General features: G+C 41.0%; 1 protein-coding gene across 15 annotated transcripts in view; it reads right to left on the bottom strand.

Annotated features, from left to right (window-relative positions):
- Nucleotides 1-12,022, bottom strand: part of magi1b (membrane associated guanylate kinase, WW and PDZ domain containing 1b) — a 282,325-nt gene that overhangs the window by 21,781 nt on the left and 248,522 nt on the right. For 13 of the 15 annotated variants that reach the window (XM_039770833.1, XM_039770824.1, XM_039770834.1 and 10 more), the window contains 4 exons: nucleotides 8,250-8,341; nucleotides 6,690-6,882; nucleotides 5,910-6,203; nucleotides 1,408-1,611 (listed from right to left, as the gene is read on the bottom strand). In XM_039770833.1, the coding sequence (XP_039626767.1) occupies nucleotides 1,408-1,611; nucleotides 5,910-6,203; nucleotides 6,690-6,882; nucleotides 8,250-8,341 (783 nt within the window). The remainder of the gene's footprint in view (nucleotides 1-1,407; nucleotides 1,612-5,909; nucleotides 6,204-6,689; nucleotides 6,883-8,249; nucleotides 8,342-12,022) is intronic. The other 2 variants (XM_039770828.1, XM_039770836.1) reach the window with 1 other exon arrangement.

Here is a 12,022-nt window from a genome sequence, read left to right as displayed (position 1 = left end):
TACTGAGTTTCTGGATTGATAACAGCCACATCAGCTTTTTATTTTTTATTTTCTCTCAGTTCAGCTTCTTTTGCTCTCTCCCTGAACCTTGGTGGTTTAAAGTGCACAGACTGGAGGAACTAAGGGCAGGTATTTTAAGAAGAAAGCCTGCTGGTGTAACATTTGCAGTTCTGGATTTTGTTGCTATTCAGTACTAACTTTTTAATACATTGTCCTCAAACATGTGCTCTCGTTTGAGAGTCACATCCCACCCAGCAAGACTAGTCCAATATGAATGTCTTTGTTACTGTTTTTTCCATGTCTGTATTCTTATCATTCTGCCTTCACAAAGTATTGTGCTATAATCAGTATCAAATGTAGTTTCTAAAGTACTGAGGGGGAACAAATTAAACCTTAACTGGCGCCAGTAGAATGGGGTTCTGTCAGATAAAGAATCCCCTGGAAAACTCTGCAAAGCTGTCAACATCAGCACCCTAGAATACCCATCAGTGCTGCTTACACCATATCACCTTGCAAAATAGCTAAAGCCTTTCACACGGGACCCTTAGCAAAACTCCTTGTAAATGCTCTTTCAGTTGTGTGGCTCCTACTTTATAGATAATCTCTCATGACCCTGAAATGGAGATTAGGGAATGTCATGCCACAGCATTTATCACACATCCATTTGAGAGGCGGCTCTGTCAGTGGGGACAGAACAACAGGCCAAAAACCTTCCTCTTCACTAGTGCTTTCTAGAGCCGTATCTTCAATATTAACTCTTCTACTCAACAATGTGCACATCCTCCATATAATAATAATAATAATAATATATATATATATATATATATATATATACATATACATAAATATGCTTTGACTTATTATACCATCTACTTCTATTTGGACATTGCTCTGGTCTCATGATATCAATTATTTTTCAAGCCATTTTTATGTCCCTCTACTCGCTTCCTCTTGTCCTAAAAATTCACATTTTTATTTTATATATGCATTTTAGTCTAATAATACATTTTAATCATTTTTACTTTGTAAAGTCCTTTTGATGGTGATTGTAGTTAAAGGGCCTATTTAAGATTAAGTTTAACTGACAATAAGGAAAGATGCTATTGTTTTATAACACATACAGTTGCTTTGGTAAAGATGCCATGTAAAAACTGTGCTGCCTCGCACCTTTTTCTTATCTCTAAGCTATCATACAATAAAAGCACACTCAAATGTAATCACCATTTAAATGAAAATTTCTATGCAAAAGAAAAGCTCAAAATCAGATAAGTTTCCAAAATAATAAACTTAGAATAAAAATAAATGTAATTCCATTATTGCTGCTAGTAGGAATAGTTTCAAGAGCCCTTGACAGTTATCTTTATCACTAAATAAACAAGAGAAAATGAAAAATGAAGATGAACTTACCATCGCCCGGGATGATTCTCAGCGTGACAGTGTTTCCTGCTTCCTTGATTAAGTTGACAATATCAGAGTGCGACTTGTTGGTGATGGAGCAGCCATTGACAGCCAGGATCCTGTCTCCCACCTTCAGCTTCCCACAGCGGTCTGCAGGGCTCCCCTCAATTATCCGACCTATTTTGTGAGGCATGGCCACACATGCATTTCCAGCTTTTGAACCAATATTTGTGATTGTTTGATAGATTGATTCATTCATATATTGGATTTTTTACATAGGGGGAAATGGGAAAAAGAAAAGGAAAGGAAAGGGGAAACAGAAGGTTAAGGGTTAATTAACTTAGCCACCAAGCGAGTCTCATACAGGACACCCCAAATCCCTAGTTTTACAAGGAAAAACATTGGCAGAAACAAAACATGGAGTCTAACGCAATAAGATCTGGACACTGCCTCTAATAGCGAGATGATCTTAATATGCGCGTAGACAATCGAGCAAATGTAATTAAACGCACATTTGTTGAAATCTATACAAGCAAATGGTAGAAACAATAAAAAAGACACAGCAAAAATCTTAAAATACTCAGAACCAGGGCGTACAAAAGAAACTGACAACTAATAAACACTGCTTACTAGTGTGAGGCCCAAACCCATACATTCAAAGGTCGTTCTTTTTGCAACTGCTCAGACTGTTTGGTATTAATGAATTATGTGAATTTCCCCTTGGGATTAGTAAAGTATCTATCTATCTATCTATCTATGAGTCATTTCAAATTACAGCAGTCACAAAGCTGATATAAGACCACTAACTGAATTCATCTTGAGGGGTAGAAAATAAGCCACTTCCACATTCTGGAAACTTTATACACTTAAATATTTTCATAGTGAGCAAACGTTTGTGTAAAAGGACTGCAGCAAAGGTATGCGTTCTTGGACCGTAGCCGCTGGCAATGTGTTTTTGAAGCTTCCCTCCTGCTTTATCTACGAAACATTCATAAGGCAATGTCCAGGTCTTAATAAAAAATAAAAATAAAAAAAAATACCTGCCAATGTTTTCATCTTTCTGTGAAGAAAGGCAGGCCTAGAGAGCTACTGCCACTTGCTAAAGCAATGCGTTACCAATCATGCTTGCAAGAAGAACATTTATTCCATCTACAAAATGTTCCTGAAATCACCACCAAAGACAGCAACAAAGGGAAAGTACAGGGCGACCACACAGAAAAGGTTTAGATGAACACCATACAGCTGCCATGCAGGGTATTAGGAAGCTGCAGAGAGTACCAATTAGTTACAAATATTCAGTGCATAATATTAACAAAAACTGTGGCTTAAAAAAACTGCACTTTGAGTGTGTAATTGTAAGACAACAAATATAAATGAACATTTTGGCCACTGAAGTGTTTGTGTGTCTACCGTATACATCAGTGTGTATGTACAGGACATACTGTTACTTATTCACCCATCTTGTTTCCAGTCCCATTTATTTCAGTTCAGAAGTGTTGGCAGCCAGAAGCAGCCCCCCTGGGAGTAAGGCAGAGACCAATCCAAGATGGGACCACTACAGTCCATTACGGGGCACACAGGTTGACAATCACTCGGCTTTAGCCAGATGGTATCTATTTTAGGACACTGTCGTTTTTCATTTCTCTCGCCATCAGGCATCAGTATTACTCCATGCGCAGTGCCATTTGTCACTTTTCTCGAGTCACAGCTCATTCTTTTGCTTATCACTTCACACTCAAATCAAATCTCGCTTCACTGCTTACTTTTGGCGCATCACTTTTTTTTTTTACTCATCAAGGATCATTTTTTCACTTGTCACAGCTCACTACTCACTTGCCACTCAACACTCCTTACTTGTCACTAATCACTACTCCTTTATGTCTCGTCACACATCACTTCTTCTCCACTTCTCCCTTTTTATCCCCCGCCTTTTTGTTTTACTATCATAACCAATTATATTCAGGGAGCAGGTGTGACACCCCGGAGAGGCAGGGTGGGATTAGGTAAATGAGCTGTGTACGCACTATCATTGGTTTATTCAGATATCAATCAGATGCATCTTTTTAATCAAAAGTGGCACAACAGCCACACTGGACATTGCTCAATGTAGCTACAAGGATTTTTGGTATTAAAAATGTAAATCATTTTAATGTGTAAGTACACAAAAGCATTACATGACACGGCTTTATTTGTTTTTCCAATGGACACTTTAAAAAGTACCTTTAATATCTGTAGAAGTGTTTCTTTTTCATGGCTTTACTTCTGATGATTACTGAGTCATTATTTATGTCACTGAAGGAAGCTATAGATTGCTTACTTTGTTTTTAACCCCATCCCACCATTATGCCCACTATTCAACTGTGACTGGTCTTAGTCATAAAAACAAAAGCTGAAAATACAATATGACAAGTGACCTGTGATGAGTGGACAAGCAAGTAGTGGGGAATGACAAGTGATGTACAATGAGCAACAAGTAAGGAAAGATATGTGACAAGCAGTGAGTGACTGGTAAAGTGTCACCGATACATGGGTCCTAAGACAGAGTCGCCAGTCAACATAATGTGTACGTATTTGGGATGTGGCTGTCTGTGCAAGTTTTGCACATTTCCTCTCACATTCCCAAAGACAAGCATTTTAGGGGAACTGGCGATTCTAAACGGGCCTTGTGTGAGTGTGCGCACTAGTAGCCCCTGTAATAGAGCAACATCGTCTCCAGAGCTGATTAATGCCTTGTGCCCAATGCTGTCTGGTCAGGCTCCATCCCTTCCCAACTCTGAATTGAATTAAACAGGTTTGGGAATCTATGTATATCTGCATGGCCATAAAAATGTGTGAGCCCAAGACTTTTGAGGCAGTAATGCCAAATAATATGCCAGCAAGTTAGCCTTTATTGTATTGCATTTTAAAGTTTGGATCTCCTCTTTCTCAGCAGAGAAATTATAACTGATAACATAAGAACATAGTTGAACCTAACATGGCTCATCAATTCCTAATCATCTAAAGTACAGAGTATTTATCAGAAGTTTCACAAGGTGCTTGTTTTAATGACACAGCTATTCTACAGATTCAAGGTATTTCCAATGGCTATTTGTGAAACTGAATGAATTTGAATTGATATGTCAGGTGTTGGAAGCACTACGTACAGTATGCCTTGATAAACACCCACAATTCATATAAAATACTTGGAATACATTGAAATACACTCAATGGCCACTTTATTAGGTCTGCTTTTTCATTACAGCCATTAGCATGCTCCTCCAAAACAGAACACTACATGGTGGCAATACGTGCGTTATACGCTGCATACAGATACTGTCAGGCGGTTCAACTGCTGTTTGACCAAACAGAATGGCCAGTGAGCCAAGTGATTTTAACCGTGGTATAACTGGTGGTGTCAGACTTTGTGTTTCCTGCTGTCTTTCTAGGCTTTTTCATACATTATGGTCTCAAGAGTTACCACAAAAAAGGGTGTGATAAATACATAAAAAAACACCTACTGAGTGAAAGCAACTTATTAATTCAGGCTAACAAAAAGACCACAACTATACAAATAACATCTTTTACAATAGTGGCATTCAGAAGAGAAACTCTAAACCCACCACACTATCATACCTTAAAGCTAGTGAGCAACAGCAACTAAAGATGGGTTCCAGTGCTCAGAGCTAAGAACAGGAAGGTGAAGCTACAGTGAGCATAAGATTACCAAAACAGGATGACTGACGACTGAAAAATACTGCTGACACATCATGGTTTTTGCTACAAATTGCAGACTGTAAGGTTAAGAATTGAACATAAACAGAATGAATCCATGGATCCCATTATTGTAAGGAATGATTTCTTAGCACAAATTGGGTACTTAATACAAACAGCATCAACTGAATGTCACAGCATAGACAGGCACATTGTTGTTGGCCATCTCCTTACAGCCACAGTCTATCCCTTTTCAGGATGGTAATGCACCACATGAAGGGCACTTCTAATCTTCAGCCAATCCCACCAGTGTGTCAGTTTGCTTCAGTGGTGTGCGGAGCTCCAACATCTCAGTTTAATACAAGACCCATGGGATGAGTTGACTAAACCAAACTCTTTATAAAATGATTCTGTCGCCTTGAACAACTGAAGCTGTCCAGGAGGGAGGAGCAGATCCCACCCAGGACTAGATAAGATGAGCTGACCTAATGAGGTGAACACTGAGTGCATATAGCTGGTCACAGTGAGACATTTTGCTACTTTTTAGTCACAAAGTATGAACCCAATTCTTAGTAAAATTAAGATGTATGATCATTTTTTCCACATGAATGATTTCACTGTTTCCAAGTCAATACTTAGCTCCCCTAAGGAAATGCTCATCACATGTGCAGTACAATGTCTCCCTACCAAAACTCTGTCAAGAAGGGACTGTGTTTTGTGAGAGAAGAATATCTGTTTGATATACAGAAAATGTGTTTTGTGTAATCTGAGTGTCATGCTTTGCAATGCTCATAACTTGTGAACTGGGAAGCTCAACTTACCAAAAGTGGTCCCTGCCTCTGGCCGACTGACTGAAGACACAATGACAAAGCCAAAGCCTTCATTCTCTCCACGTCGGATCTCCACGTCATACGGCTGGACGCTGCTGACCACAGCGCTCCCTCCACCACCTCCACTGCCAATGCCGCTGGTGCTGCCACTCCCTGAACTCACTGTATTGAGCGAGTTCTGGCTGCCCTGTGGGGTGCGCTTCTCCTCAGTCAGTGACGGCGCCTGATTGCTGCTGTGATGGGAGGATGCAGGGGAGGCTGGGACTTCGCTTTCACCTTTTGCTACTGCAGAAGAGTAAAAAGATCAACAGGACCAAACGGTAGTTTAGGAGAGTATCATACACTGTCAAGAATGGTTTGTTTTCCATTTGTTGTTTAAGATGCTACTATATGTTTTACACAAGATTTAAAAAAAAGAAGAAAAAAAAAGTTAAAAGCACATTTAGAAAGTATTATGATTGTGCATGGCAAGTCTGATCATTGCAGTGCCACTCTATGTTCTTGCTCTTGCTGTGGTTCAAACACGGTCAAGTCTGATCGACCCACTTTTCAAAACAATAACGTGCACACTTTATCTAACCTGGCTTCTCTGTCTAGTAGTATCACCAAACACTGCACCGCCATATTTCTGATGTAAAACTGCCAAGGACAGACTCATTGCCAAATCAAAAGATCACAAAGATGTACAGTATATAAACCACAGCCTCAATGAAGAATATCCAGACTGGCATCTACTAGTCCAAAGTGTCAGAATGAAAACGGGAGACTTGCCTGCATAGCCAGTCTTCCGTCGAACAGTTAAGTTGACATGTCCTTGCTTGGCAGCTTGCTGCATGAGCTGAACAACAAGTTGATGCGACTTGCCCACCACTGCTGTGCCATCCACACAGATTAGCTCATCTCCAGATCGGAGGCGTCCATCCTCATCTGCAGCACCATACTTCACAATGTGGCCAATGTAAATCTTCATTTTACATTACGTTTTACATAAGAAAAAGAAAATATTGAAAAATATATAAACATTGGAAGTAAACTTGTCAAATCATGTATAATGCTTCTTACTATTTGAACTTTTTTTGCATTATTATGAAGATAAATACAGGTTTACTCCCCTGTAATGAAGCCCCCTAGCCTGGATAAACAGTGCATCACTTATACCTCAGTGCTTTCTGATGGCTATCAGAGGACATTCAAAGCAAGACCACAGCCTCAGATCTTTTGACTGTGGGGTTCACCACTTAATCTCTACGCTATACGTGACCTAACTCTAGTAGGCACAGGAAACTCCAGTATAGCAGACACATAATGTGTATCTTAGTTCACCAGCTAGTAACTGAATCTCACTCAAACCCCAGCTGGGTTTGGGGAGGTAATTTATGGTGGTCCTCTTACAAACAGTACTATGTAATATTGCTGCAAATCATCCTGTGTGTCATGTGCCAGATGATATGGACATTGCTCACGTTCTCATTCTTGGTCCATCATTACACCTTATTCCACTTCACCCCACAACAGCAGCTGGGTAACTATATGAACACTGCTCTTTCAGACGCTCGTGGCTCCAGTCTTTCCAAGATCCATCGAGTTGTCCCAATGACTAACCAGTTCATACACTCAGCAAGTGTTTCAGTCCATCTGTCCTCGACAGCTATGGTGAAGTATGAGAATTGTGTTGTGAAAGAGGATGTGTTATCAAAGTTTTGGACAGAAATTGTAAGTTGCCTGAACAGCAGGTAGAAATCACTTGGTGCCAACAGTGGCACATTTAAGAGGATGATCCAAAGATATATGGCAATGGCAACTGCAAGAAAAGATCACGATATGCAGCCCAAATGTGGGATCGTTTCTGGAACAAAATCATGAGTGCATATATGGCCCAGAGGCCTATTCTACATGACTGAAGTATGGGGGACACAAACTCTTGTTTTCTCTACTGCCAGTTGTGACAAAGAGGCACAAATGCAATGAATATCAGCATTAGCTCAAGCTGGTTTACACACTTTTACAAAATGACAAAGGGAAAATTCAATTAGATTAGGCAGGAAGACCTTTTCTCTGAAATAAATTGAGATAAAATAATAAAGACACCCACAATGGTGTCCAATTGGTCATAAACAGCCAATACAACTGATGCAGAGCAGACTTATAATGGAATTTTAGGTCACTGGCAGAACATTCTTTACTGTCCCAGAAACGTTAATATTTATAAATGACCACTTGCATCCTCCAAAAAAACAGAAGAAACAGACCCATTCTGGATTTCAGTTTCACTTTAGCTGCACATGCCTCCAACCTCTAAACTAACCAACCGTTCACACGTCTTGTACTTACAGGCTCCCCTGGTTCATTGCCTCCAAGAATTCGGAATCCAAAGCCCGTGTCCTTTCTCCACAGGAAAATATCCTGTTCCTGGTAGTCAGGCACTGTAAGGTAAAACACAACAATGAGGACGTCACTGGGATGGGCACAGACACAACAGGAGAGGTGCAGAGGTATAAAGGCGGCTCTTTAGGAACATTTTGCTTCAAATTCCACTTATGGAGGATGAGCAAAAGAGCCTGCAGGTAATCCCGAATGACAGCTGCTCAAGAGCACACCACAGGATGATAGACGTGGCTCCTGTTCACTGCACTTTTTTGTATGGAACTTGAATCTTTTAAAACTTCAAACACAGAAAGGCTGACCATTTCATTTAACAGCAAAGTGGCAACCGATACAAATACAGTGATGCACAATGCAGAGGACTGAAAATGTTTTACCATTTCATTTGCTTCACATCACAGATTTTTTTTTTCTGTTCAAATCTTGTACCAATTTTTGCTTCCCTGAATCTCCACTCAGAATGACACAATGGATTTCTGCCTGGTGGCACATAAAAGGGTGCTGTAGGAATATTACCTGACACTTTGATTTCATCTGTGGAACACTTACAGCAAACCAAATGAGAGCGCTGCTCATATCTGTCTGCAGGCATCTCTTAAGCAGACAGCCGTTTTGGGATGAACGCTGGAATACACCCCACGCTAGCATGTCTCCGCACAGCCCCCACTACTGGACATTTCATTGGAATGGTAAACTCCACCTGGCTATACCTTGTACTTGTTCAGTTCAATTCAGTTTATTTTTGTATAGCGTTCTTGACCGAGTGCAGGCGCAGAGCACTGCGACAAATTCACAAACAGATACAAATACAAATTCTGCAGATTACTGATTGCATATGGGCAGCACGTTGGCACTGCCGCCTCACAGCAAAGAGACCAGGGTTCAAATCCAGGGTCCTCCCTGTGTGGAGTTTGCATCTTCTCTCTGTGTCTGCGTGGGTTTCCTCCCACAGTCCAAAGACATGCAGGTTAGGTGGACTGGCAGCACCAAATAGGCCCTAGTGTGTGTGTGTGTGTGTAAGTGTGTTAAGCCCTAAGATGGACTGGCACCCCGTCCAGGGTTTGTTCCTGCCTTGTGCCCTATGCTTGCTGAGATGGGCCCCAACATCCCCACAACCCTGGTCAGGACTAAGTGGGTTGGACAGTGAGAGTACACATGAAGACACAGATTCATTTAAAGAGAAAAGTGGTTCGAAAATGGAGCTCAGAAATATCCATCCATTAATTAATTATTGAAGTCTGGGCAAATCGGCCATTACATTATCATTTTTAGACATTCTCCTTCCAAAATCACAGTCATGTCTTGAGATCTTATAGCCCTACAATACTATCACTGAAGATCCACAATTATAACCACAGTTGTGATTAATAAATTGTATTCAGCAAAAGCAATGTTTAAAAAAAAATAATCTATATAAAAACCCATTTCAAATTTTTTAGAAATGTGCAAAACAAAGCCTCCCAAAACCCTATGCCATTTGTTGTGCTTCTTCACGCTTTACTCCATGTCACATTCACTTCAGTGTTAATAACTAAGTAATTGTTTGTTTGACAAATAGCCAGCATGCTTTATTGACTGTCAACTTCCTCCACAGCAACATATAACACAAACAAAAACCCAATGTGCAAACAGTTACACGAGCGCAAAACCAAGAATTAAACACTGGTGTAATAACATAAACGAAGACCATTTCTGTGCAAGTCGTCTATTCTAACTGGCCAGGTTAACAAAGGTATGGTGACTTTAGAGCCCCAGCAGCACCTCCTAACACACCAGATGTCTAATGGTGCTTTAGGACAACACAAGTGGAGAAGGCATGGATAGGCAGCATTAGCCATGACGCCCTCATCCTCCTTTTCTGCTGTTGCCTCCTCAGAGTCCAGGATCAGTCCTGTAATCCAACTGGCCTTCCCTGCTAGTTTACTTAGACATCTGGCCTTACTCCCCCAGCTGAGCACCACAGTGCACTGTCTGCTGATGACTGGTAGAATACCCCCTGCACCACATGAGAAAGCTTTCCAGCAGCATTTTGTAATGCCACTCATCTCCACTCTACATGCAGCATACAATGGAGGAGTCCTGTGACTACGTCTATAGATGACATACATTGGTAATGTACTTAAAATGGGTGTCGTAAAGGGTCAAGAGAATGGAAAACAAGATAGTTCCCTAGGAAGGCCCCATGCTGCTAACCACCAACCTCCATTACACAGTCCTAGAGCTTCACGACTGGGCTCTTGTTTGTCAGACAGTCCACGGTCCTGGATGCTGTAGCGACATCAACCTCCATCACCCTGAACTTATTTCCCAAGTGGACAAGGTGGATATAAAGGCCACTGCAGAAATCAAAGAACATGATCCAAATCACCTGCCTAGCTTTGTTCAGGTGACAGCAGGCTGTAGAGCAGGGCGTCACCTTCTAGCAGGCTAGCTGGAGAGTATCAAGGTGGCCAATATCCAAAGGTTAACCGTTCTTTCTGGACCAGCCGTTTAACGGTCTTCATGATGCGTATGTCTTTGTCAAGAGCACTTAGATGGCATTTAGAAAATGGGACTAAGGAGGATGGCTTCAACTATCTGGGTATCCTCTGTAGGTTCCGAGAAAGGGTGACTGGGCTGCTGATGGACCACACAGGTCTGTCTGGCACAAGCCTTTGAGGACCCTCAGGCTACCAACACGCTTGGACATAAATTGTGTTAGTCTTCATGTGTCCATGCATGCACTCATTTATCGCCTACAGACCTGTTATATTCCTGTGAAGGAGGATTGTCACAGTAAACCCACGGTCACAGCCAAGAATCCTGGTCTAACTTCCATTTTCTGCAGCTTGTATAATGTGTAGCCCAGCAAATGAAAAGTAAACGATCAAAGCTGACAAGTCCAATCTGTCCGTTTCTCCACATCCAGCCTCCTTCAGATTGCTTTGTAACTCGCATCATGCCCAGTTTGAATACTAAAGCCGTGTAATGCAAGTTTTAATTAGAGAGCCAAGAAAGACGTGTGCATCTAAAAAAAGGACACCATAATGGATAGGACCACATCAGGTGATAAGACACTTGCTTATTTTACTGGTATTCTGGAGGAAAAGAAAAAATTGCACTTGGAGCTCATCCAGTAACCAAATTAAACTGTCGGATGACAGATGAACAGACCAAAATACACAGGACAGCCTTTAATAGGCTTCAGAAATGGATCTGCATCTCATAATCGTACTCCCACTTGCACAGAAAATGCCTTTAAAGTACATCTGAAAATGTCTGGCAGGAATAAATGGCATAAAATACAAAATGAAAGGAATGTGTCATCTGCGGAAGTCTAGGAAGTCTATGTCGATGCTGTTCTCTTGTTTAAAACAAGCAGCTTTATGAGGAGCCCAATTATAAAATTAAAGGGGAAAATAAAAAAACAAAATGGTTAGCAGTGCTGAATCACAGCGCCCAGTCACACTCCGCGTGGACTTTAATTTGGTGGTCTTCTGTCTGTGGTACTTTATCCAGGCACTCCAGTATTTTGCCCACATCTCATGGACATGCAGGCTAGACAGTTTGGCAACTCTGGTTTGTCCTAGTTAGTGTGCCTTGTGATGAGCTGGCATCCATTTCAAGGATAGAAGTGGTTTAGGCTTCAAGCGTGAATTGCAGATAACAAAGCTCAGGGAAAGAATATTTTACATTTTTTTTCCCTCTAAACCTTCTCAAATGTACCTGCTATGGACAGGGCC

The sequence above is a fragment of the Polypterus senegalus genome, chromosome 12, assembly GCF_016835505.1.
Source record: "Polypterus senegalus isolate Bchr_013 chromosome 12, ASM1683550v1, whole genome shotgun sequence".
Taxonomy (NCBI): domain Eukaryota; kingdom Metazoa; phylum Chordata; class Cladistia; order Polypteriformes; family Polypteridae; genus Polypterus; species Polypterus senegalus.
The sequence above is the reverse complement of the archived record's forward strand: the minus strand, read 5'-3'. Positions and strand labels throughout refer to the sequence as shown.